Source organism: Tachysurus vachellii, chromosome 25 (assembly GCF_030014155.1).
Source record: "Tachysurus vachellii isolate PV-2020 chromosome 25, HZAU_Pvac_v1, whole genome shotgun sequence".
NCBI classification, from domain to species: domain Eukaryota; kingdom Metazoa; phylum Chordata; class Actinopteri; order Siluriformes; family Bagridae; genus Tachysurus; species Tachysurus vachellii.
Window position 1 is genome coordinate 2,669,910 of NC_083484.1, and position 27,790 is coordinate 2,697,699.

General features: G+C 41.4%; 2 protein-coding genes across 3 annotated transcripts; both read left to right on the forward strand.

The window, feature by feature from the left end:
* Nucleotides 1-323: 323 nt before the first annotated feature.
* Nucleotides 324-12,585, forward strand: cdk8 (cyclin dependent kinase 8). 2 transcript variants are annotated; one of them, XM_060861947.1, is made up of 13 exons: nt 324-776; nt 3,767-3,842; nt 4,127-4,237; nt 4,373-4,513; nt 6,291-6,348; nt 6,752-6,883; nt 7,007-7,150; nt 10,272-10,341; nt 10,418-10,490; nt 10,630-10,727; nt 10,844-10,922; nt 11,296-11,451; nt 11,615-12,585. In XM_060861947.1, the coding sequence occupies exons 1-13, from the start codon at nt 649-651 to the stop codon at nt 11,738-11,740; spliced, it is 1,392 nt and encodes a 463-aa protein (XP_060717930.1). In that variant the 5' UTR covers nt 324-648; the 3' UTR covers nt 11,741-12,585. The 2 variants fall into 2 exon arrangements, with proteins under 2 accessions (XP_060717930.1, XP_060717931.1); XM_060861948.1 differs by lacking the exons at nt 324-776; nt 3,767-3,842; nt 4,127-4,237; nt 4,373-4,513; nt 6,291-6,348 and adding an exon at nt 6,400-6,707.
* A 980-nt stretch (nt 12,586-13,565) lies between these two features.
* Nucleotides 13,566-26,263, forward strand: wasf3b (WASP family member 3b). Its single transcript, XM_060861739.1, has 9 exons — nt 13,566-13,666; nt 17,679-17,834; nt 19,937-20,071; nt 20,556-20,709; nt 20,834-20,951; nt 21,533-21,714; nt 22,353-22,610; nt 22,818-23,116; nt 23,778-26,263. Exons 2-9 carry the CDS (start codon nt 17,702-17,704, stop codon nt 23,933-23,935), a joined length of 1,437 nt encoding a protein of 478 aa, XP_060717722.1. The 5' UTR covers nt 13,566-13,666; nt 17,679-17,701; the 3' UTR covers nt 23,936-26,263.
* The last annotated feature ends 1,527 nt before the right edge of the window (nt 26,264-27,790 follow it).

The window sequence follows — 27,790 nt, forward strand, 5'->3', positions numbered from 1 at the left end:
GGTAATTGTGATTTACGATTCCGATTAAGGTTTAATGGTATTAGAAGTAGAATGACCAATAATAATGTCTAAACCACTAGTTTGGTAATAAAAAAACACTACTTGAAGTCAAGATACATCTTTTTTTTTACTCAACATGTCATTTTTTGACGTCTATAATTGGATCGTGTTTGGTGCCTTTTCAAAACCTAAGCCTAAAAGACCGTTCCAGCTTTAAAACACAGTGAAGGAAAATATATACTGTAAATGTTTACAGAAATATATAAAAATTATAAAAAGAGACTGACAGGGTTAGAGTTAGAAAGAAATCCACGTGGTGCATCACAAAGCCCTGTCCACTCAATTAGCGGCTTTTGCGACGCTTTGCGACAGTGCCGTACGCCGACTCGTAGCTCTCCCCAGTGAGATACCGGCTGGGAAGCGCATTTGCAGGGAAAAATTAACGAAGTCGGAGCTGAAACGTAAAAACACCGAGTTATTCCTGCGTACAAAAACCCCTTAATTTATCGTCTACGAATTGCAAAGGGTAAATGTGGGAATTTAAGCGGGATTAGCAGCGACGCGAGGAGGGAAGGAGCTTGGTGTAAAAGTTGCCTCCCTGTTAGCGGCGCTTTAAAGGGAAGAAAGACAACAAAAGCTGCGGTGAAAATGGACTATGATTTCAAAGTGAAACTGACCGGAGAGAGAGAACGTGTAGAGGACCTGTTCGAGTATGAGGGGTGTAAAGTGGGCCGGGGGACGTACGGACATGTTTACAAGGCGAAGAGAAAAGACGGGTGAGTTTCACGGCGAGGCCTTGGTGCATGTTTGCTTTCTGTAAAGTCATCGACGCATCCTGCTTCATCTGCTGCTCCTCCAACACCGCCGGCTTCCTTACACAAAGCTGTGACTCTGTACCCGGGATTGACCCGTGTCATTACCGGGTTTATTTATCCTGACATCTTAATAACACACGGTCTGTCCTGTGAACATCACACACCGGCTTCATATCTGATGAAATGATCTTCAGTGGGATTTATAGACTATTAACATTTATCTCTAATACCTTGAAGTACATTTCTTTTAATTTAATCTGGTTTGCCTGCTAGTTTATGTATATTAGGGGTGTAACACAAAAAAACACCTGTATATGTATTCAGGTGGGTTGCCACTACCTCTCTGAGGTGTGTTACATTTACAGCATTTAGCAGACACCTTTATTTATTTTTTTTTAAATCTTATTTTTATACACCTGAGCAATTGAGGGTTAAGGGCCTTGCTCAGGGGCCCAACAGTGACAGCTTGGTGGACGTGGGAATCGAACACACAACCTTCTGATTGGTAGCACACCTTAACCACCTTATCTACTAGGCTACCACATCCCATAGTTTTTTATATACCTGCACGGTGTGTAGCGTGTTATTCTGAACGTAACACAGATCACAGCATCTGATCACACAGATTTAAGGTTGTAGAGTGTCTGAGATATAAATTTGTTCTTGTTCTGATTGATGTTAATATAATATCTGCAAGAAAACATCAGTTCCTGTAGCGTAGTGGTTAAGGTGTTGGACTACTGATCGGATGGTTGTGAGGTCATATCCCAGGTCCATAAAGCTGCCACTGCTGGGACCTTGAGCAAGACCTTTAACCCTTAGTTGTATAAAATTAGCTAAAAATGTAAGTCACTCTGGATATGGGTGTCTAAGTGTAAATGTTCTCATAAACCCCAAATCATGTTATGAATATTTCATTTTGACTCAACACTTTCTAGTCCATCCTTCTCTGCTGTAGTGAAGCCAGATGTTTTGTGAACCAAATCGCCTAAAGCCGCTGCTTTTCTCCTGGAGAAACAAGAAAAAAAACGTTGCGATAATTTTATTAAACAAACCTAAAATTAAAACATTGTCCTTAAAAGAAAATAGAAGAAAAGCATCTGGTACGTCATGAGCAGACTGAAGAAACCACATGCCCAGAAACCAGCTGTGTTTTATTCTAAAATCGGATAAATACACAGCCGCTTTGCCTGTCTCCTGCTTTATAAGGGTTTCTTTTTTTTTTCTCTCGTAAAACCGTGTGTGAACAAAACGTTCACCCCGCTAGTTGGCGTGCGAGTCCTGGTGCGAGATAACAGTTTGTGTTTTTATTACACCGTGGGAGTGTTTGAGCTGAAGCTTTGCCCGGTGATGATTGTCGTCGTTGCAGGGTCACAGCGTCAGCTGAGACATCACCACTAGGGGAGATCTCCTCCGTACACCACTTCAGTGGAATTCTGTCTACCTACTGCATCATCCCAGCATCATGCCCAAAGGGGAGACAATGTTTTCATGCAGATGTGTAGAAACAAAGCTCCGGGCTGCAGTTGCTTCGACAGAGCTCTCCTGGCCCACGCATGAGGACATTTGGCATGGATGCGCATCATGTCGTCCAGCACTGCCTCATTAAAGTCCAGACAGCCTGGCGGCCGGACCCTCGTTAAGCCTCTTAAGTGTTTAAAGATGGTTTTGTTGGGTTGCTGCTTTATAACTTCAGCTGATTTGTTCTGAACTGGACTTTACAGTTTCATTGCTTCATGAGGGTCTTCTGTAAACAGCAGAACTTTACATTAAGCTGGAAAGGATGGGATTAGGTTGTCAATATGTCTTCTCATCAGTCTTCTCATCCTTATGTCTCTCTGTATCCTCTGTCCCTGACCTAACCCCTCTCTGTCTCTCTACCTCTACTCTCTCTCTCTCCCCCTCTCTTTCTCTCTCTACTCTCTCTCCCTCTCCCACACTCTCTCTCCCTCTCTCTCTCTCTCTCTCTCTCTCTCTCTCTCTCTCTCTCTCTCTCTCTCTCTCTCCTCTCTTTCCCTCTCTCACACTCTCCCCCCCTCTCTCTACTCTCTCCCTCTCCCACACTCTCTCCCTCTCTCCCGCTACCTTTACTCTCTCTCTCTCCCTCTCCCACACTCTCTCTCTCCCTCTACCTATACTCTCTCTCCCTCTCTCTCTCTCTACTCTCTCTCCCTCTCTCTCTCTCTCTCTCTACTCTCTCTCCCTCTCCCACACTCTCTCTCTCTCCTCTCTTTCCCTCTCTCACACTCTCCCCCCTCTCTCTACTCTCTCCCTCTCCCACACTCTCTCCCTCTCTCCCGCTACCTTTACTCTCTCTCTCTTCCTCTCCCACACTCCCCCCCTCTCTATACTCTCTCTCCCTCTCCCACACTCTCTCTCTCTCCCTCTCCCTCTACTCTCTCTTACTGTCTCTCTCCCTCTCTTTCTTTCTCTCTCTCTCTGTCTCTCTGTCTGTCTCTCTCCCCCCCCCTCTCTCTCTCTCTCTCAACCCCCCCCCCCCCCCCATTCTCTCTTGAGTGTAGCGAAACGGTCCACTGCCCCAAATGTGCCAGATATAAATAAACAATAAATTAAGTCCTTGTTAGCTTAGAAAATGTATTTAAAATGATAATTCTGTACTGTGGAGCAGAAATAGAAAGCATTCTGACTGCATGTTTGCAGTTTTACTATCTTTCAGTATCTCTAAAAACCACTTTACTCAAACATCTGTCACACAAAAAAATAAAGTTGTCTTCCAGGAGTTTGAGAACAACAAAAAAAATCCAAAGCCTCAAGTGTTTAAGATCTCAGGAACTGTTCTGAAGATGCTGTGAAGATTTGCTTCATTTCCTGTTAAGTCTTGTTCTAGTTCTTCGTGTGAACAGTGGTGTCTAATCGCACACTCGGTTTATTTCACGCCTGACGTGACTGAAGCAGTGAGATTTAACTGTGTGTCATGTCTTCGCTTGCAGGAAGGATGATAAAGAGTACGCTCTGAAGCAGATCGAGGGCACAGGAATCTCCATGTCTGCATGCAGAGAGATAGCGGTGAGTTTTAGTCTGTGCAGATGATCGTTTCAGGTGCGGATGGATGGTGTGGGGCTAAAACAATGATTCGGCTGGAAGAGATTGTGTTTAAGAGGCGGGGTTTTGTAGTAACATGGGGGAGGGGCTTAAAATGATTGGGGTTAGTCACTAAGACGCTAATGTTAAAACTAAACAGGTGCTGAAAAGCTTCATCAAAAGCAGTTTTATAATCACTGTGAATGTTCGTGTGCGTGCGCCTGTGTGTGTGCGCGTGCCTGTGTGTGTGTGTGCGCCTGTGTGTGCAGCTGCTACGAGAGCTGAAGCACCCCAACGTGATCTCACTGCAGAAGGTTTTCCTGTCGCATGCAGACCGCAAAGTGTGGCTTCTTTTTGACTACGCAGAGCATGACCTCTGGGTAAAGTTTACACACGCGCACACACACACACACACACACACAAATTGATGATGGCATGTTTCCATGGTGCAACTAGCTCAGTAGCAACCCTAAAGCCGTGTGTGTGTGTGTGTGTGTGTGTGTGTGTGTGTATAGCACATCATTAAGTTCCACAGAGCCTCCAAGGCCAATAAGAAACCTTTGCAGCTGCCACGTGGGATGGTGAAGTCTCTCCTCTATCAGATCCTGGACGGCATTCATTATCTGCACGCCAACTGGGTCCTTCACAGAGACCTGGTGAGTGTGTTAGCGTGTGTGTAAACTTTTGCACGTCAGCAAAGGTCACATTGTAATGGCTAAAGCATGCTACATTTAAATAATTCATATAAATACAAGTAAATACGTGTATATATATACTTGTGTGTTAGTGTGTTGGTGTGTTATCGTGTGTGACCGTGTATGAGCTAGGAGAGAGTGAGTGAGTGTGTGTGTGTGTGTGTGTGTGTGCGTGTGCGTGTGTGTGTGTTGGCATGCACACGTTCCTGCTGTTATCTCCCTCAAGCACTTTAGTCTGCCAGTTTCTACAATCTTGTTATGAAATGTTTTGATGGAATTGATGATTCAGAGCTGGAAAGCTATCAGAAGGTGAAAGAATGTTAAACTCATCTGTGTCTCAGCTGCTGCGTGATTAACAGGAACACGGAGGCAGAACGCAGTTCGAGTAGAAACGCTACAAGATGACGTGTGCAGTTAAACCGCATGGATTAAAACCTTGTAACGTTAATGTAAAGTTAATGCTGTAAAGTGTGACATCACAGAGTATAATTCAGTAAAAATCCTTCATTCATTCATCTTCTACCGCTTATCCGAACTACCTCGGGTCACGGGGAGCCTGTGCCTATCTCAGGCGTCATCGGGCATCAAGGCAGGATACACCCTGGACGGAGTGCCAACCCATCGCAGGGCACACACACACACTCTCATTCAGTCACGCAATCACACACTAGGGACAATTTTCCAGAGATGCCAATCAACCTACCATGCATGTCTTTGGACCGGGGGAGGAAACCGGAGTACCCGGAGGAAACCCCCGAGGCACGGGGAGAACATGCAAACTCCACACACACAAGGTGGAGGCGGGAATCGAACGTGCTAACCACTAAGCCACCGTGCCCCCAGTAAAAATCCTTTTTTTTTAAATTATTATTATTATTATTATTATTATTATTATTATTATTTATTTATCTATCTATCTATCTATCTATCTATCTATCTATCTATCTATCTATCTATCTATCTATCTATCTATCTATCTATCTATTTATTTATTTATTTTTTATTTAACTCTTGACACCAGCTTTTTCGAGTCGAGAGACGTGAACAGAAAATGTCGTTCATTTATTTTGTTGAAACTTTTTAAACAAGTCACCGTCACCTTCATCGCTCCTGCGATGCTGAAAGACTCATTTTGCCTTCAGGATTCTTTAGGACATTGTTTTAATCACATAGAAGCCAGTTCCATTTTGTATAAAAAAGCATGTAATTAGCTTTCTGATGCTGTGGTAGGGATTAGTTCTCTCTGTCCATTACTTTAATCCTTTAATTAGTAGAAAGGTTCCTGACAATCTTCCTAAGCACCAAGTTTGCACCATCACCATCATTCTTTCACACAGTCCAGGAAATATGTGCATAGAATAATAATCACTCGTTTTTAACACTTAACAGTGAAATAAATCGATCTGATGATGTCATCAGCATCAACGAAGCACGAACTTATTCCCTTGTATGACTTTATGCCCAAACGAGCAGCGTGAAAGAAACTAACCGGAGCAATACAAATATTTCATCACCACAGGAAGTGACATTTTCTTTTAATCTTATACCAAGCACAAAATTCTCACAGCTTCGGGTACGTCTGGTCACGTGACCTTTAGGTCTCCAAATGCAGGTTATGAAACGAAACGCAAATAAAGTGTATAAAGTGAGCGGTGAACGAGAGTGTATACGATGATGAGGCAGTGTGGAGTGGGTTTTGTGTGCTTGTGTGTTCTTATCTTTCTTTCCTCCTGTCTAGAAACCTGCAAATATCTTAGTTATGGGTGAGGGGCCAGAGAGGGGCCGCGTCAAAATAGGTATGACCTCACACTCTGTCTTATTCCATGCCGTGTGTAATGAATAAAACACTTAATGGAGTGCTGTTATAGCCAAATTATCAACGATGGACTTCCTGCTGCAGCCCTGAAATTTTCATTTGACCGATTTGTTGCTGTAGATACGATAACCTGTTAGAATGAGCAGGTGATTTGAAATTCAGCCAGAACCCGCTGGTATAGTCAAATAAACTGTCATTTTCCGACCAATCGGAATCAAGAATTCAAGAGCTATAATGTTAAAGTTATATAGGTGTAATAATAATGTAATAAAATATTTTACTTTGAGTGGTTTTGTAGTGACTCTGTGTGTGTGTGTGTGTGTGTGTGTGTGTGTGTGTGTGTGTGTGTGTGTGTGTGTGTGTGTGTGTGTGTGTGTGTGTAGCGGATATGGGCTTTGCTCGCCTCTTTAATTCACCACTGAAGCCTTTAGCTGATCTGGACCCTGTAGTGGTCACTTTTTGGTACCGAGCACCGGAGCTGCTGCTGGGGGCCAGACATTACACCAAAGCCATCGGTGAGATGTGTGTGTGTGTGTGTGTGTGTCTGTATAAACTACGTACATGTTGTTTTTATTGAAACAAATCATTTCTACTCACCTGCTCGTTTTCATCACACGTTTACTTTCACTCTTTTCCAGATATCTGGGCGATCGGCTGCATCTTTGCAGAGCTTTTGACCTCAGAGCCGATATTCCACTGTAGGCAGGAGGATATTAAGACCAGTAACCCGTACCATCACGACCAGCTGGACCGCATCTTCAACGTCATGGGCTTCCCTGCAGGTAACCTGAAGCACAGCGTTAGTTTTTATAGCAGCAGGTAAATTCTGTACAGATTCTTCTTTCATCAGATTCTTCCTGCCTCAATCTTAACCTTGTAACAGTCTGTGTGTTCAGAATCAGGAGCTAAGATTATGTTAACACTCTCCAGTTATAAAATTAGAAAGTCCATCCATTTATTCATCCGTTTTTTTTGTAGCACTTATTCTGTGCACGGTCACAGAGAACCTGGGCCTGTATGTATAAAGATTCTCAAATGCCCCTTTTCCACCGAGGCAGTTTGAGTGCTGGTTCGGAGCCTAATTTAGAACCAGTTCTTTCTTTTTCGACAGCCAAAGAACCGGCTCTGAACCAGGAAATGTGGTTCTTAAGTAGCACCAAAACGTTGCTGGTCTAGACTTAAGAACCGCTTGTGTCAGAGGCTGTGGGCGGGGCTACTGTTGGCACATTTGATAATGTAGCTTAAGTATACTAATGTTTAATACACTTTTACTTTACTGCGACATGATACATTATCAGCACACCTGATAGCAGGTAGCTACATGCTAAGGCTAACTTTTTTCTGTGTTAATGATAAAATAACGTTATGTACTTTCTCGATTACAACCTCCGTTTATACAAATTACATGGAGCTGCACGTACACATTGGATTCGCCGCGTTTGGATGAGAATGTAGGTTCACAAAGCCATGAGCATTAACAGTAAAGCAACATCCGCCATTGTTGATGTGTTTGTGTTTGCCGCTGCTGTGCTACCGTTGCTGGGACACGTGACACGTATACAGTGACGTCAGACTCGGGTCTGTGACGGCTCTCTAGCCGGTGGAAAGACAAACCGGTTCTTAGATGGTTCGCCAGTGGAACCAACTTTGAACCAGCACTAGTGCTAGCTCTGAACCAGCACCCGGTTCTTTTTGTTTGAAAAGGGGCAAAAGAGCTCCTAATTTAGCTTCAAAATTTCTAACTAGGAATCTATCTAGGAAAATACAACAATTTTTATCTTAGAGAGGAGGCGGGGCTTAACCTATTACTAGGTATGACACATTCTTTTCAAGACTGTGATTGGTTGTCTAATAAAAAAATGTAAAAAAAAAAAAAAAAAATGGAGTGCTTTTAAAATCTGGTCTATTATAAACCTTCCCTTTGTCTCTTTAAGATATACGAGTCTATATCGTGTAGGGATTGCGTTGGTGACCGATCATATCAGAGATGTTCTAACATCTGTATGTTATAAATGTAATGTAAATGTAAACATCTTCATATCTTTTTATATCATTTCTGCTGCTATGGATTTTCAGCACAGTTTTCGAGATGTTGGAGATATAATACAGATATAATTATATGTACTGAGATGTTGCCTCTTATATGATGGGTCACAAAAATAATCCCTACATGATCTAATCTGTGTCATCTTATTAACTCACTATGATTATTAAATATTGTACACAATACATTTCTTCTCTCTCTTCACCCTTCGGCCATTTTCTCCTCTGCTAAAGAAGCTCTGAAGCCTCTAAAAGTCCTCCTCACTTCTCCAACACTTGTTGAACTTATGAGCTCTTTTAAGGGTTAACGTCACAAGGTGGACCTTCTCCTGTCTAGTGCACAATAACAGACATACAATCGTTCACACACTACAGGCAATTTGGAGATATCAGTAAGCCACAACGAATGTCTTTGGAAAGTGGGAGGAAACCAGAGAACCCAGGGGAAACCCTCGAAGCGCGCATGGTGTTTCGTCGCTGTACTCTGTCATACTCAGCTGAGAAAATCTGAATTCACTTGTCTGGATGTGACTTTCCGTGGTCGCTGAAATCACAGCTCAGTTTCAAGCACTTGTATAGAACCTGAACAGACACCTTGCAAACCTGCTTCAGAAAAGGGACTAGTTTGTATACTGTATACAGTAAATGTAGACTAGTCCTCGTCTGTGTTTACTAGGGTTGCAAAATTCCGGGAATTTTCAAGGCTGGAAACTTTCCATGGGAATTAACGGGAATATATGGGAATTAACGGGAATATATGGGAATTAACTGGGAATTTTTAAAAAATGCAGAGTTGCCTATAACAAGGAACTTAAATGTAGTTTAAAAAAAATCTTGCAGCATAATTTTGTTTAAAACAACAAGATTTAATGCAATTTAAGTTGAATTTGTACCCTGCGTTCCTCGGTCACTTGCACACAGCACACTGCTTACTGGAGGGCCATTGAGGCCAAACCCCCTGCATATACAGTACTTGCATTCTTCCATAACATGCACAGTAACACTTTATTTTAGGGTCATTTAACTAGTTGCTTAATAGCATGAATATTAATAGAATATTGGCTATTTATTAGTACTTATTAAGCACATATTAATGCCTTATTCTGCATGACCTTATTCTACATTCTTAATTGTACCCAATACCTAAACTTAATAACTACCTTACTAACTCTTAATAAGCAGTAAATTAGGAGTGTTACCACATGTACAGATAATTTGACCCCCCCCCCCCCCCACACACACACACACACACTCACTCCCCCCTGAAATTAAAAAAAAAAATACTCCATATATCACTTAAGGGGGGGTTCACCTCCATTTTCCAGGCCTAAGCTTGAGGAAAAAAATGCTTCATTTTACATTTTGATTGGGACTTTTTTAGAAGGGCAAGGGTGAGGGATGCTTTCATTTTACAGCAATCATAGGGAAATATGTTTATTACAATTATTAAATTTATTATGTTTATTACAAGCTTAATATTTATTATGCTTTTGTGTTACTCAATGAAAGAATCAATTAAAGTTCTGCTTACAATTAAATCAGTCAAGACGTCATTTTTAACATATTACCTTGCCTGCATGTCTGCTTATGACCAAACGAAATGTTTATTTATGTTTGTATATGATATAGTTTATATACATTTCCCTATATTTCCATATAATTCATATAAATTCTTGTATATTCCCATAAATTCCTGTAAATTCCCATAAATTCCTGTAAAGTTTCCAATTTGGAATATTTCCAAAATTCCCCAGATTAAGTTCCCGTGGAAATTTACTGGAAACTATTTGTTTGTCTGATGGAAAAGCTGCTCTCCTGATTAACAGGCTTTTTTTTTTTTTTTCCAAAATTTGTTTTTAGATAAAGACTGGGAGGACATTAAGAAGATGCCAGAACACTCCACACTGATGAAAGACTTCAGAAGGAACACGTGAGTCCGTGCCTTCATCAGGTTTGTGTAGGGTTTCCACGACGGAGAATGCTGACTGTTTCTTTTCTTCTTGCAGATACACTAACTGCAGCCTTATCAAATACATGGAAAAGCATAAAGTCAAACCTGACAGTAAAGCATTCCACTTGGTGGGTTTTGAGTGTAATACAGTGAAAAATGTTCATCACTGAACTGCTCCAAATCTGCTAAAATCCATTATCATCTTAAACCAGTTACAAAAAAGTCTAAAGTTTCTCGTCATTGATATGAATGTCATTTCTGTCTCAGCTACAAAAGCTGCTTACTATGGACCCGATCCGCAGGATCACATCCGAACAGGCCATGCAGGACCCGTACTTCCTGGAGGAGCCTCTTCCAACCTCTGAGTGAGTGATGCAGCTCTTTTCCCACTCGAACCTGGATTTTTTGTCTGGAACTGCAGTTCAGCGGTTCTTTTAAAGCTGAGTGTAATTAAAGGTGGTTCTTTTTTCCCCCCTTGCAGTGTCTTTGCCGGATGCCAGATCCCGTACCCCAAGCGAGAGTTCCTGACTGAGGAGGAACCTGAGGACAAAGCAGAAAAGGTGAAGAAATTTGAATACTGCCACCATCACAAAATATTTACATTTTATTTGAAAATCCAACAAAAGCTTCTGCAGTAATGCAGATAAAGAAATGGATAATAGAAATAGATAATGCCTGTAAAGTTCTGTCATGGTTTCATGAAGTATGCTGAAAAGTTCTTGTTCACAAATGACTTCACCAGGAATCTGAACTGCCTCGAAGTTAAAAAAGTACACGTCTAAGTGCTCGGTGCTCTCACGAGTGACCATGCACGCACTCTTCAGTGCTCTTTTTGACCACGCTCGTTGATACCACCGTTTATACGCCATGGGATGTGTCCGTTTTATCGCGTCAGCCGTTTTCAGTATTTGTGTCTTTATTTCCAAACTGCAGAAAAACCAGCAGCAACAAGGGAACAACCACACCAATGGGGCGGGGCACACAGGTAACCCTGACAACAGCCATGCACAAGGCCCGCCTCTCAAAAAAGTGAGAGTGGTTCCGCCCACCACTACCTCAAGCGGCCTGATCATGACCTCAGACTACCAGGTAACAGACACACACATGCATACAACAGACAATACACAAAACACAAGTTTGTAGAGCTGCACAGAGTTTTTTCATTTAAACTTTTGACATCGATCAGAAAACATATTTGCGTGTGGCGTTGGTTTGTCTGCGTGATGTTTCTGATTGATTGTCTCTGCTACAGCGTTCAAATCCACATGCTGCCTACCAGAACCCAGGACCAAGCACATCACTGCCCCAGAACAGCATGGGATACTCCTCTACCTCCCAGCAGCCTCCACAATACTCACACCAGACCCACCGCTACTGAGCCCATGCTGATCCCACCAGGCGCCCGACAGAGAAGAACTTACTAACACGGGAGGTGGGTGTGGCCATGGGTTGACACTCTGGCCACTCCTACTCCCTACGGGGCGCTTGCCATGTAACATCACCATAGAGACACCGCCAAGACACAAACTAACATAACGCTGTATCCCATCACCGTGACAACGGAGAATTTGTGTGGAAATGCATGGATATGAAAGGCGGAGGATGAATACATGTCTGTGCCATGGGTCATCTGTCCGACTCTTCGCTCTGACCTTTCACAAAGTCATTAATAATCATAAAAGCTAAAGAGCAAAAAAAAAAGTGGTACTGAAAGCTGCACTTAATGTGAGGGGTTTCTCTAATCAGCAAAACTCCCAGCATCTCCAGGACTAAAGCTGCTAATTAATTGACTGCCAGCCTTGACCGAAAATAACACACACTTGCACACATGCACGCGCACACACACACACACACACACTTAATCACAGGTCATTGCTGAAGGTGTATTCTCTGTGCTGGAGCTGCTGAGTGGAGTCTGACAAGTGCATCTAGTGCCCCCTGCTGGACAACGGCATTAATGGCCACTGGGAAGGGAGAGATGGAGAATAAAAACAGAAACTTGACTTTAGTAGTTCTAATTTAATGTTTTTGGTTTTGTTTTCACGTTAGGAAAGGAGAGAGGCTTCAGTTTTTTGCTGTGACAGCCACAAGTCTGTGTCATGGGTCAGTCTGATTAGAGTCAGACTCGCGTGGAGATCAGATTGACGATGCATTGTACTGTATTGTAATGAAATATTTTACATGAAGCAAGTATCCTGATAATAAAGTCAGAAATGTTTCAAATGTGATGTCTCACTGTTCTGTGTGTGTGTGGGTGTGTATGTGGGTAGGTGGGTGTGTTGGTGGTGGGTTAGAATTTAGTGAGTGTGGTGTGTTTTGGTAGAATTCAGTGTACGTGTGTGTGGTGTTGGGGTAGAATTTTGTGTGTGTGGTGTTGGGGGTAGAATTTTATGTGTGTGTGTGTGTGTGTGGGGTGGGGGTAGAATTTAGTGTGTGTGGTGTTGGGGGTAGAATTTAGTGTGTGTGGTGTTGGGGGTAGAATTTAGTGTGTGGGTCTGTTTTTATACTTTGGTTCAAAACTCAACCCCTTACAAGCATAGTAATATCCTTCTAATGCTAGCTTCAGATTCTCAATAATAAATAAACCCCAATTCTATAGATTTTACCCTAATTGACGCAAAATGAATATATAACAGAGTTAAAAGATGTATAAAAAAATAAATGATTTTACAACAAACCTTTTTTGTAAACACTTTTGCATTGAGTGTCTTCACAGTGAATGAACTGTTTAAGAATAAATAAATAAATAAGCTCATTTGTTATATGACAACCAGTCTGTGAACATTTACTGGTTTTAGCCTGTTTACTGGTTTAGTGCCATGTATTAACTGTAGGGATATTTAACATCACACTGACCCATAAATCCATCCATACAAAACATTTTGAGCTTAAACTATGGCTTGTTCACTGAAATCCATTTCTAAAACGGGTTTTTATTTTTCTATCCCTGGATAATTTTGTTATTAAAAGCTGTCAGCACACGTAATGTGTCTGGGAATCACATTCAATTCCATTAAGTTCCCTTCAACTCTATTAAACTCTACACCCTCTCAGTAGAGCACCTAAACCCCGCCTTCATCCGGCCTCTGTTTAACCGTCAGTCAGCACTTTTTCTATCATATGATTGGTGCGGCACAACAAACGATACCTGCTCTCGCTGTGTGATTGGCTGTGCGCTGTGCGAAGCCCCGCCCCCTGAGCAGATTGTTTGGAGCGGTCACAGGGGCTGATGGTGGACAGAGCAGGATGGCAGCCGGACTGAGGGTCATGTGTGAGATCTGAAGTGTTCGGAAATACAATTTAGGTGAGCGACACGTTACATTATATCATCAGTAAACAAACATATTATGTGTTAATAAGGTTTGAGACTTTCGTTTAGGAAAATTCTCCCACTTTTCTGAGTGTTTCAGTTGAATTTGCGTGCGTTTGTCTGGTGTGATGTTTATATATGTAAATATTTTACTGATGTGCTTTTTATTCATCTGTCAAAAAGAAACGATGAGGGACTGGAAATTTCTTCATCAAAAGAAAAAGAGAAATGCTTTCTGTAGCAGTAAATGTTCCATTGGTTCATAGAGAAAGGGTCAATTAATTAGTCAGGGACATTGTGCTTCTGCTCTATCTATCTATCTATCTATCTATCTATCTATCTATCTATCTATCTATCTATCTATTTATTTACCTATTTATCTTTATTTATTTGTTTGTTTGTTTATTTATCTCGTTATCTATGTGTTTAATTATTTATTTATTTACATTTATTAACCAGGATTATTACATGTAACATCTCTTTTTATTATTATTATTATTATTATTATTATTATTATTATTATTATTATTATTATTATTATATTTTCAACAAAAATATTTACCCATACAGTAAAAAGTCATCTACATTTATATACAAACTGTTTTAATAGGGAAGTTGTAGTTTTTACACACACAACCACGACACAAAACACATTATTAGATTCAAATCTGTATGCAAAACTATATTTTACTTTTTTCCACCCAGATACCGTGAGGGATGTAAACTTTTGCACATCAGCAAAGGTCATGTTGTCATGGCTACAGCAAATCCAAGCACGCTACAGTAGTCAATAATGCATATAAATACAAGTAAATACATACATACACACAAACAAACACACAAACACACACATACTGTATTTATAAAATATATATAAAATATATATATATATATATAAAATATACTTGTCTGTGTGTATTTTGGATGTAATTTGCAAATTAAAGAGCCAGCCTGAAACTTTCACTCATTTTTCATCTGCTAAAACAGGAGTACAAACTAATGTGTATTTTATATTCAAGCTTGTTTGGCATGTAATCTTGATGCAGCCTTTATTTATATTTGTTTGTTTGTTTAAAATATATACCTTGCACCTTTCAAATCTTTCTTAACATTGTAATGCACATCACACATCCCAGCTCCTTACACAAACATCGTCACTACATAGAATATAAATGAAGTAATAGCTATGTAGTGCATTAAGTGTAGCCTACAGCAGTGAGCTGTTTGGGATTGGCCCATTTCAGGGTGGCAGATGGGGGCTGTTGTGTTGGGATGAATCTCAGCTTGTGACCACGGTTGATTAGGTTTAGTCATCGTATCTGCATCGCTGATGACATAAAGCTGATATATGTTCCATGTCATGTGACACTCAAGTGCGCTTTTCCACAGGATTTTGTGTCTGAGGATGTTTGGAGGAGAATTTGTGCTCAGGAGAAAGAGGAAGGGGGTCTCAGCAGGGGGTGAAAGCAGGAGTGTTTTGCTTTTATTTTGGAGCAGAGCGGGGTGTTAAAGGAGGTTGGGGGAGGGAGACGAGTCACATGCATGGGAGAGCCTGTGTGTTGCCGTGTGAACGGAGCGCTTATTGTCCCAGCAACCTTTCAGAGTGGCTTCCCTGAGGTCCGAGCTTCTCCTCAAAACCCTCCCCCATCTCTGTGTCTTTCACACATGCACACACTTTTGAATCATTTTAAATTAATGATTCAATTCTAAATAATTCAATTCTAAATATTTGTAATCGACTTGAATGAACTTTATATACTTTTTTCTAGAAGCTCACATTAGTCATCAGAAGCAGAATCAGTTTCAGAAATGTCTTTATTGCCAAGTATGTTTTCACATACGAGGAATTTTTTCTAGTGCAGGAGCTCCACAGTGTAAACAGAATGGCAATGATAAGAAATGAACACATACAGTATATAATAGACAGTTGAATGTGCAAATTGAAATATAAATGTGCAAATTAAAGTATAGTCAAATATAGTCATGTGTAATATATTACACATATATTAGTCATGTGTAATATATTAGTCATGTGTAATATATTACACATATATTGTAATGTGTAATATATTAGTCGTGTGTAATATATTAGTCGTGACCATTTTATAACCTTAAACCCTACAATCCAGCCGAAGCACATTTAATTTTTGTTACCTCAAAACTTTTGGAGGTAGCTTCCTGTTGACTGACGCCACGGCCCTTTACATCATGTCACATGAAGTAAGAATTTGTGATTTGACCAAAATTAAAATTAAATATTACTGAAGTGCTTTCTCTCTCTCTCTCTCTCTCTCTCTCTCTCTCTCTCTCTCTCTCTCTCTCTCTCTCTCTCTCTCTCTCTCTCTCTCTCTCTATCTCTCCCTCTCGCTCTCTCTCCCTCTCTCTCTCTCTCTCTCTCTCTCTCTCTCTTTCTCTCTCTCTCTCTCCCTCCCTCTCTCTCTATCTCTCTCTCTCTCCCTCTCTCTCTCTCTCTCTCTCTCTCTCTCTCTCTCTCCCTCCCTCTCTCTCTCTCTCTCTCCCTCTCTCTCTGTCAGTGAGTTATATGTTGATTATTTTCCAGTAACAGCATGTCTTGAACTGTTGCTCATTTCTCTTGTACTATAGAAATATAATATTTTAATAATTTTTATAATAATAATAATAATAATAATATTTTTAATAAACGAAAGAACAGCACATCATTTTTTGTCTATTTACAGCTACTTTTAATAATGTGGAACATCCAGAAAAGATATAACTGCAACCAACAACAATAAGACATTTTTCTTTGTTTGAGCATCAGATAAACGAGTCCCTGTGAGCGAGGAGTTATTATAGAAATGCTAATGATTTACAACGAGTGCATTTAGAGTAACCTGTGATTTGAACGATAGCTGGAAATGTTGTCAGAGCTGCTTTTGCAGCAACACCTTCAGACCAATCAGATTGGAGAATTTAAGAACGCTGTGGTATAAATGACAAGGTGGATTTGGCCTGATGCGTGGGGTGTGGCTTGGGTGAAACCCACCATGCTCAGCCTGGAATCACCTTACTGTATTACGCTGACAGATGCACACACACACACACACACACATTGAAGGCTGAACCGCAGTGTTTTGTGTGTCAGCGTCTTTTATTCAAACACAATGCAGCTTGATTCTTCCTCAGGCTGTGTATGTGTGTATCACCGTGTGATTCCGTGTGTATTTGTGTGTGCATTTGTATGTATCTCTATGTATGCGTGTGTTTTTGAATGTATGTGTTTACTGTATGTAAGACGGGCATGAGTATGAGCCTGCGTATGTGTGCTTGCCGTGAGACCTCACTGCATTGTTCTGAAGGACAGGAAGTCAGAGATGGGACACACTGAGGAACAGGAAGCTGCAGGCCGGGTGGGGAGATGCCAAACAGGAAGCAGGAAGGTGAACAGATAATATGGCCAAAACCCAAGAAGAAGCTCTGGTCTTCTCCTTCATCTTTTGACTTTCAACCCCACCTCTTTTAGCCAATCATGTGGCAGATGGTCTCTCAGCTGGCCAGATCTCCACAGGGGTTCGGGACGATCCAGTAGCACTAGAAGGAAATGACATGTTAGAGGACAGCTGGAGAGCTTTTGGTAACATGGAGTAGGACTGAATGATACGTCCCGCCCATGTTCCTGAAACTCCGCCCCCAGGATTTTTTACAACTGTTGCAAAAATGGAAAAGCTGTAAATTGTTAAAAATTTGAAACCGTTTAATATTTTAAAATGTAGACATTAAATTAAACTTTTTTTGTGTGTCTTTCTCCTAATCCTGAAAAGAGGAAATGATAAATCCGAAGACACATCCGGAATCAAATGTGTGTGTGTGTGTTTGTGTTTTAAACTGTGTGAGCGAACTGTAGGGGTCAAATCTCATTAATTGCCATGTGATTGAGAACTGGTTTAATTTTAGTAAAAAAACTGGGAGCAGATGGAGGTGTGTAAATCCTGGATGAAGTGTGGATGAGTCTTGACTCGTGTGTGTTGTGTGTGTTTTCCACCAGGCTGAGTGAGGCGAGATAGAGCCATGCCCCTGTTGAAGAGGAACATCGAGCCCCGGCACCTGTGCCGTGGTGCTCTGCCCGAGGGCGTCGGTAGTGAGCTGGAGTGTGTAATGAACAACACGCTCTCCGCCATCATCCGCCAGCTTAGCAGCCTCAGTGAGTACACACACGCACACACACATAAACTACAGCAACATGGACGCTTCACATGAATTCTTTAATTTGCTCCAAACGAGTATAGGATCAACATGACACCTTTTGCATAAACGCTAATTAAAGCCATTATATTTGAGACAGGGTCACGTTGACGCACCTGACATTAACATCTTTCAGTTTCTTGCTTTGTGTCAGTGGGCATAAGTAAGTATTTTGCCCACTTCACCCACAGTGTTCCAGCCCTGCTTTAATATATCCTTCTACATCCGTCCATCCCAAAACTGCACCCTAAAATCTGTTTTTCTTCTCACTTCACCACCCCTCCCCTCTGTGTGTGTGTTTGTGTGTGTGTGTGTTGTATTGTAGATGCCTGTAGAGGGAGTGGAGTAGAGCCTTCAGCAACAGCTGTGTGAGTTAAATATAAATGGATAAGCACAAAAGCCGGTGGGGTGGGGAGGCAAACAGAGACATGGCCTCTGTGAGTGTGTGTGTGTGTGTGTTCCTACTCTAACACACACACTGAGACAAGGCCACACAACCTGTCTGTATTAGCGTGTATCAGATACATGGCGTGTGTGTGTGTGTAGGTGTGGGAATGCATGCAGATAAGTATGTATATAGCGTGTTTGTGTGTGCCGTGTCAGAGGTCAGGGCTATCGAAAGAGCCAGGTCACTGTTCCTTCCTGTAAATATTTTCCTGAAAGCATCCTGCAGGTTTTTGTTTGACTTTGCCGTTATAAATAGACCTCATTGTTTGTGCTGTCATTCACCGCCATGTATTACTGAATGCAGGCATTACTTCAGCGGCAGGATTACGGCACTCTGTCAGGATAGCCGTCTCTAACGCAGCACATCGATTCCACCCGCACCACAGTGTAATGCCCGAGGCCACAAAAGTCTGCCGAGTTCAAATCGAGGGTGGGAGATAAAAAAAGACGAAAAAAGGCACTGCACAGAACAGGAAGCTATGTTTTGTTTTTTCAATAAATCAGTGTTCATTTTCTCTATGGTTGTGGAATCTTTGTATAAAAAGGCAGTGTGTGTGTGTGTGTGTGTGTGTTTGTGTGTTTGTGTGTGTGTGTATGTGTGTGTCTGAGATCCTTTTCCCCCCACAGACTCCAGGCTTCATAAAAAAACTCCTTTTACATCAACACTAATGATTCTTCTAAATTATTTATACATTTATTTATTTTTCAGCTTTACGAAATGAGAAGAGAGGAATAATTTTCTCTCTTAAATCATTTCAGATTAGGAAAAGGATTATTATGAAATGAAATTGTTTATTAAATGACCTTTTGTTTATTAAATGATATTTTTTTTAATTTACAAATGAATTGACAGCAAAATTATTTAGATTAATTTTAAATTCATTCATTCATTCATCTTCTACCGCTTATCCGAACTACCTCGGGTCACGGGGAGCCTGTGCCTATCTCAGGCGTCATTGGGCATGAAGGCAGGATACACCCTGGACGGAGTGCCAACCCATCGCAGGGCACACACACACACACACACACACACTCTCATTCACTCATGCAATCACACACTACGGACAATTTTCCAGAGATGCCAATCAACCTACCATGCATGTCTTTGGACCGGGGGAGGAAACCGGAGTACCCGGAGGAAACCCCCGAGGCACGGGGAGAACATGCAAACTCCACACACACAAGGTGGAGGCGGGAATCGAACCCCCAACCCTGGAGGTGTAACCACTAAGCCACCGTGACCCCTCATTTTAAATGAATTAAAAGGGTAACTGTTTTAATGTCAATATGATGGGGAAAAAGGTCAATATTCGAGTCTCAGTATCTCGAAATAATGAGAGAATTCCTTTAAATTATGACTTTTGAACATCTGAGAAGAAATGACAGGAAACAGGAAACGTTTCTGAATCAAACTGACCGTTACTGTCATTTGTTGTCTTAGTAAAAAAGGGTTTTTCTTTCCTGTGCATCTATTGAGCTGTATGCAGTGATGCTGATCCTGTATCGTGAACTATTAGGATGTCAAATTGATCCGAAATGATTTTTAACTGAAATAAACTGCACCGCATGTCACAGTGTTTGTTTCTCTTCTCATGCGTCTGCTCTGGTCTGTAGGTAAGCATGCGGAGGACATATTCAGCGAGTTGTTTTATGAAGCCAACGCATTTTATCTGCGAGCGAACTCCCTGCAGGATCGCATCGATCGGCTCGCCGTCAAGGTCACTCAGCTGGACTCCACCGTGGAGGAGGGTAAGGGATTGTGGGAAACCAGACTCCGGGTCAGCATATGATACATTTCTGTGTTGGATTTGTTCAGATTGAGTTACATAGAGCCGGCGCTTGATAAGAGACTGCAACTCAGAGACAAAAGAAAGCATAAATAGTAACTTTTACCTTAGATTCGTTTTGTATTTTGTATTTTTCGCAGTGAAGAACGCAAGTTCTATCGTTTTGTTTCACATTGCAAACTATTAAAGCTTGTAGCACTTAAAATGGTCATCATCAGTAATGTTTCAGAGCCAGAGCATGTTGGTGTTGTCTACTGAGATCAACAACATCGCACATAACATAGGGCAACATTTATACAAAAAAAAACCCAAAGAATAAAAAATGCAGTGTGAGAACAAACCCGAAATACGGCAACACTTTTAATCCCTATAAGATTATAAGATACTTAATATATATGATTTCTTGCCGTGTGTGTGTGTGTGTGTGTGTGTGTGTGTGTGTGCAGTCTCTTTGCAGGACATTAATATGAGGAAGGCTTTTAAGAGCTCCACAGTACAGGACCAGCAGGTGGTGTCCAAGAGCAGCGTCCCGATCCCTGTGAAAGATATGTATGAGCTGAGTGACCCCCCTCCACCCCTCAACATCCTCTCACGGTACAGGTGTGTATCTGTGTGTGTGTGTGTGTGTGTGTGTGCTCACTGCTAATCGTTAGTAATCTTAGTCTCATGCTTCTCTATTGCGCCTCTCATAACTTACGTGACACAAACACTGCTCATGTTTCAGGGACGATAATAAGGAAGGGCTGAAATTTTATACGGACCCCTCGTACTTCTTTGACCTGTGGAAGGAGAAAATGCTGCAGGACACGGAGGACAAGAGGAAAGAGAAAAGACGGCAGAAAGTAACCGGCGCACGCACACACACATACACACACACATATATATATTTATTTCTTTTAACCGAATTATGATTTCCTTCATAATACTTTATTTGTAGTTACACTTAATCTTGTAGCTCATCCACTGCACAAGCTATTTCCAGTTATCACTTACAATATAGTAGCTATAATTACTATAAAAAGTCGTTCCTCTCACCAACATCTCTTTTATCACTTGACGTTAATGAGACTAAAAAGATAACACAGTGGCTGTGTTAACCTGTGGCTGAGAAGCTTATCTGTCCAGTTGTGAAAACTTTATCGAATGATACATGAGAATATTTCCATAAACGCAAAATAACATTCAATAAACGTTTATTAGTAGTAAATGTTCAATTCTTTTATCCCACGTCTCTCATCCATGTTCTGGAGAACGAGCCGTTTCTATAGCGACCGTAATGTATTCATATGAGCCTGTGATTTGATACCATCAGAGCTGCTTTTATATAAACCTAAGCTACATCCTTCTGACCAATCAGGTTTGAGAATTCCAAACGTGTGCATGGTGATGATCTGTTTTGACGGAATGCTTGTGAACGCTGCAGGAGCAGAAACGCTGTGTGGACGGAACGCTGCAGAGAGAGGTGAAGAAGGTGCGAAAGGCTCGGAATCGCCGTCAAGAGTGGAACATGATGGCCTTTGATAAGGAACTGAGGCCCGACCTTCGGCACGGGCACACGGTGCACAGAGCAGGATCGTCTGAGGGCTCCGTGTCACCAGAAAACAGGTGAAAGGATATGAACAATAAGACAATCCCCCCAGAAATTCTTTTTTTTTTTTTGCTTAAACTTAATCACAGAGAGTCAAAACAAAAACGAAGCGAACGCAAACCGGCATGTAACATTTCTTCATGATCAGCCAGGAGGATTTATATATCGATCGAGGTTAAAAATTCACTCTGCCGGGACACAAGAGACTCCATCTGCTCGCTATGGATCACGATGTCTATATATAGCGTCATGATTTCGCAATATTTGAGACGCAACATCAGAAGATTGTGTCCTGACATTCAATGCACTTTCTCACTGATGCAGTGATGCCACTAAGTGATGCTACTTAAATCCTTAGTATTTATACGTTTAAAAATAATTTTAGGTACCTTAGAGAGCAACATAGTATTGAAGGTACACCACATGGACCTATGGTGAAAGACAGAACTTGTGCCTTGATGGCATAAGTAAGTAAAATCTGTGATTATGTGACTCTATAATGGCACAAAGATGCAGTTTATTCTCTCCTTCACTGTGTATATTGTGGTAAGAGCACTAGTTACATCTAAAAGTCAAGCAGGTTGTATAATGAACGTTTCTGTGGAAGTTATTCTTTTCTCTGTCTCTCTCTTTCTGTTTCTTTCTCTTTCTGTAGGTCTCATGGCCAAGACCACTTGGACCACGGCTATCTGACCATGTCCAACCACGCAGGCCATGCCCACACGTACTCCGGCCCTCCCCCCGGCATGGCTGCCCTTTCGGCTCACGCCCACATGAGCATGGAGCAGGACTACAGGACGGGGTCTATGGCGTACCGCTCGGGCACGCTGGGCCGTCCACACCAGGCTCCGCCCCCTCCTCCACCCACAGAGTGCATGAACGGCTCCATGCCCCTCCCACCAATGGACTACAGGTTTGTTCTTGTGCCTGGCACTCTAAACTCTATAATGTCAGGATTTAAATAGAAATATCACTTTTCTGGCTGTAATCACAAACATCTAAATCCACACTGAAAACATGCTACACTGTATATTTCATATAAATGGCTCCACCTTGTGGTGATGATTACAAAATGATGTGACGGCTCTCACTTTGCCTCCTGTTTTTCTTTTCACTGCAGTATGGATTACATGAACTCAGCCACACCTCCTCCACCCCCAGCTCCTCTCATTCCATCATCCCAAACTGCCTTCGCTCTGCCTCCCATGGGCACACCCCCAGGCCCGCCCACCATGGGCGCCGGTTACATCCTGCCTGGTTCACCTGCCTCTGGACCACTGGCTGCTCCTCCTCCTCCTGGGCCGCCACCTCCTCCACCTAACACCACCCAACCCATCACACCCAAACGCCCACCTGTTCCCATTGAAGCCCCACCCATGAACGATGCCCGCAGTGACCTGCTAGCAGCCATACGCATGGGTAAGGGATCTTTTTTCAGTCTCTGTTAGCCTAATCGGAGTGCTTATTAATCGAGGAAGTAGAAAAATCACCCTACGAGTAATATTACCTGCTTGTTTGTAAAAGTATTTGCCCCTTGAGCTTTTCCACAGTTTACAGTGTTAAATACTGGGATTTAAATTGACTGGGATTGTATCTTATGAATCTAGGGGCGGAGCCCATAAACGTGAATTGGTGAAAAAAAATGAATTGGTGAAAAAAAATGTTTTTATATAGTTTACAAAATTGTTTAAAAAAAAAAAAAAAGTATTCACCTCATTATTCTATTTCTGCCACCATCAGAATTAGTGGAATATAAAATGAGGATATCAGACACACAAAAAATATTTTTTTACTAACAATTCATGAGGATTTAAAAGGAAAAATTCATTTAAAAATTAAAAAATTCATTCATGGTCTTTAAGGACAAGTTACACTTCCTCAGCATATTATGTAGAACATTTGGTTGCCTTAAAATATAAACTGAAACAATTCATTAAAGTAAAAATAGAATATTTATAAAGTAAAAATATCTCAAATATATTTAACTTCTCAATAAATTACCGGCTTTTCACCGGTCCTTATGTACACCGTTACAGTTGAGAATGATGTGTGTGTGTGTGTGTGTGTGTTTCTTCTCCAGGTATTCAGCTGAAGAAGGTGCAGGAGCAGCAGGAGCAGCAGGCAAAGCGAGAGCCGGTGGGCAACGATGTGGCCACTATTCTGTCACGCCGCATAGCTGTGGAGTACAGCGACTCGGAGGATGACTCAGAGTTAGAGGATAATGACTGGTCTGACTAAAAACACACACACACACACACACACACACCTTTTTATTCTTCCTAACACTGCAGTATCTACTGTACAATACACGGACGTGCAGCAGCACTCAAAAGTTTAGACCTGTGATTATTGTCACTTTAATCAAAAGCCTTAACCTCAAAAGATGTTCCTTAGATGTTTAAATTCATAAGACTGAGTTAGGGTTAACGTTCAAAATAAACTCACATGTAATAAAACTAAATCAAATCACTTCACACTCATTCTTTTTAATTCATTTTTTTACGAGTTCAAATTGGTTCAAAGTTGATATCATGTCAGCTTAAAGAAAGTCAACGACATGGTTCGATTTACTGAACATGTCTTTAGTCACCGCAAAAATCTGTACAGCGTAGTTAATTCTCATTATTGTAAGAAACTGTGGAAAGTGTTAAGATAAATTAGCTGAAGCAGCGATTAAGGGGTCCAAGCACCATGCAGTGCCCTGGAGGTGCTGAAGGCGTGATCAGAAACAATGAAACAATTCAAAGGTTTGTGTAAAGATAAAATCAAGTTTCCTAAGTGCTTTTTTGCCGGGAGACGATATCGGGACTGTGTGATGTAAGTCTGTGTAGTAAAATTGATAGAGGACATTTCTGGTAAATCGCGATCACGTGATTTCAGTATAAATTAAAGCTGGGATTGTCTTCATGATATACAATTAAGTACCGTCCATCTCGGTAATCATTACGGACAATGTCAGTAAAGATTACGGCGACTTTTACCTTCTGTAAAAAGGTCCGCAAAAATTACCTCAGGTAATACTAATCCCGTCCGAATAGACCCGCTGTAAATATGTACGGTAAAATTCCGTCATTTCCTGTTTAAAAGTAGTTTTTGGCGCGTTTTGCAAGCATGGAGGCGCCATGTTGTCTGTTTGAGCACGTGATAACAGGAAGCAACGTCATACGGACATGACGACAAGGAGGTTACTGTGGTGCGTAAAGTGAGTTACCCCTCCAACTTCTGCTAGTTTTACTGAAATGTCTTGTCCCGTGCGAATTGGCCAATTAATATTACAGACGTCTCGAGGTAAAATTGCATTACTCCACGTCCCCACGTAAAACTAATCCCGTCCGAATAGGGCTTAAGTCATGGCATTAAGAACTCCATACATAGACCTAAACATACTCTTTTGAATCCAGACCGATTGTTTGAACCCGTTGCCTCAGACACGTCCCAGACACGTCCTGTTAAACGTCGTCTATATTTTTATTCTTCTGAGTTTTTAAACTGACTCGGTTCGGGTTCTGAGGGACACGACTGAAAAGACCAACCTCTCCTCAAGTGCTTTATACTGGACAAAAAAGTGCAAACCCTCCTTTCCCAAAGGAGAGAACATGTTCATCATCTGGTGGATTCTTTATGGATACGGCTACCCTCTGTAGTCTAAAAGTAATGGCACCCTCTGTAGTCTAAAATAGTGGAATAATCTAGAATGGTTTTAGTGTAATGATGGTGATAGTGTAAAACATCACTGCTTAAATAAAATATATTAGCATAAAATATCTTAGGCTACTGAATAATAAAAGAAGAAACGTGGAAGAATTACGTTCTACTTTGGTGCTTTTACGCCTATTGACATTTGGTGTGTCCAAACTTTTGACTGTTTCTGTACGACATGATGCTTATCCAGCTGTTTGTTTACATATTAAATTTATCATTTTTTTTTTATGCTAAAAGAATTTCAGGATTGTTTTGTGGTTGTAACAAACAGGCAAAAGTTGTCAAACTTGTCTAATCGAATAGTCAAGATGGTTCGGTTAAATAGAAAAACATGCAGCTGAGAGATTAAAGCTCTGCACGATGCGGACCTGGAGATCACATGACCTGGACATCCCTGAAGAGAGCCGAAGAAAATAAGGAGTGACGACGAACTGAAATGAATCTTATGCTTCAGGACCCGCTGAGCCCTCATCATGGAAATGGGTTCTTAGGGGACTGGCGTCTCTATGGAAACAGTACAGCTGGGATGCAGGTCTCCATGGCAACTGTGGAGCCTAGGTGGCGAGCGGATGAAATAAAACAAGCTCAGACCAGGTTATTTTAAATGCACAGCACATTCTTTTAATACAAAAATTAACAAGAATCTCTCGATTTTTTTTTTTAACTAATCAAAGCAATAAAAAGAGAGCACTAACACCTTGGAAAAATATACACCACATTCACGTAATGTCTTACAACATCTCAGTTAAATAGTGCATGTTGATTATCGTTCTTTTTATTAATCATTTTTGCAGATACGTATTTTTTTGTTGTTGTTGTTGTTGTTGTGCCATTTCTCAAAAATAAAGTGCATTTCACAGTTAAGACTACGCATACGTCTACACAAGATGCTATTCCTACTTCACCCAACCTCTGTGTTCTTTTTTTTCCTAACCATCTCTTTCATGACACGTGCAGTGATACCAGCGATTTCAGTCCCAAGAGGACGATTTGCTCTGAACCCTCAAAGAAAGCTTGAGGTATGTGTCATCAAAGTAGACGTTCCATTTGAGCCTTTATCTAAACGGACTCAACCCTTCGCAAGCCCTTTACGCTGGCACTACGCACGACGTCTCGCTTTACGGCACCACAGAAGCATTGCGGTCGATTACAGCGCATCTACGATTGGTTACATTTGTGGAGAAATCAAAAGTGTTCCTCCATCAAAACATGTGATGCTCTAATATTACTCCATGTTATGGATTATAATATTGCAAAGAATATTATAATTATTACATCACATCGAAACTAAAGACTCGACCAGAGCACTGCTCTGAAGCGCGATCCTCGTCGTCTCCTTGTCGTGTTTGTTTTTGCTTGTACGGATCACTGCACGTCGAAAAAAAGATGAGACAAGGTAAGGAGGTGACGTCGGGTGAATTTGGACGAGGCCCAAGGTTAATTGTTGGATCCGAGCACCACGACTAATGTCAAAATGCCTCTCCGATGTCTCATGCCTTATTTACAGGATCGGCTCGATGAATAGGACGCCCTTGCCGAGTAAACATAAGAACTATTCCTTTATCGATACATTCAGAAAAAGCTGTACAGCGCTTCGAAATGCAGGAGGAACAAAAAAGTAGTCTTGCTCGTTAATAATAAAACAAACCTACTCTTCAAAAACGCATTCTCTTTTCTCTCCCATCTGTCACCATCTGAAATGTCATCGTCAATGTCAACATCGTCATATGCAATGAAATAAAACCTGCAGCACTTCATTTACACTTCAACAAAAGAAAAAAAAAAAGAGGTCACTCGGGTCAAAGGTCACGTTGAGTAGGCCGAGGCTCGAGAGGCGACGTCTATGAATGACAGGAAGACTGAGCTTTTCTTTTTTTTTTTTTTTTTTGAGGGGTGGGGATTCGCACATGACGTTTGCCACCGCACCGCCATCTTTTCTGCATGCCTTAAGGGGAGACAGGCTTTTTAGCATCACACACACACACACACACACAAGGACATAGCATACACATGCATGCACATACACGCCGCCATGCAACAAATGCAATCGTACAGAGACATGACACACATTTACAGGTCAGAGATTCACAACAGCAGATACAAGGAACGTGTCTCACCGAGGGAAAGGGAGCGACTCAGTCTAATTCGAAAGGGAACGACTCAGTCTAATTCGTTACAGGAATTTAGACCGGTGTCGTAGCGCCGAGGGTTCGGACACGTTTCGGAAACACAGCTTCACTCACCATGCATTGGGTTTTTTTTTTACAAAGCTACACTCGCACTCACTCAGGAACATTTGGAGCGTCAGATTATCGTACAGTTATCTTTCCAAATTGCTGGATGAAGCTGTTATTGCTGCTGGAATATTGCTATCGTTTTGGTGAAACACTC

What these genes read in the sequence shown, in the direction of transcription:
- cdk8 (XM_060861947.1), top strand. Translation starts at nt 649, where the DNA reads ATGGACTATGATTTCAAAGTGAAACTGACCGGAGAGAGAGAACGTGTA. An exon ending in AAGGCGAAGAGAAAAGACGG is followed by an intron (nt 777 to 3,766) that starts GTGAGTTTCACG and finishes CTTCGCTTGCAG; the next exon opens with GAAGGATGATAAAGAGTACG. An exon ending in CTGAGGACAAAGCAGAAAAG is followed by an intron (nt 10,923 to 11,295) that starts GTGAAGAAATTT and finishes TCCAAACTGCAG; the next exon opens with AAAAACCAGCAGCAACAAGG.
- wasf3b (XM_060861739.1), top strand. Translation starts at nt 17,702, where the DNA reads ATGCCCCTGTTGAAGAGGAACATCGAGCCCCGGCACCTGTGCCGTGGT. An exon ending in GGACTCCACCGTGGAGGAGG is followed by an intron (nt 20,072 to 20,555) that starts GTAAGGGATTGT and finishes GTGTGTGTGCAG; the next exon opens with TCTCTTTGCAGGACATTAAT. An exon ending in AACATCCTCTCACGGTACAG is followed by an intron (nt 20,710 to 20,833) that starts GTGTGTATCTGT and finishes CTCATGTTTCAG; the next exon opens with GGACGATAATAAGGAAGGGC.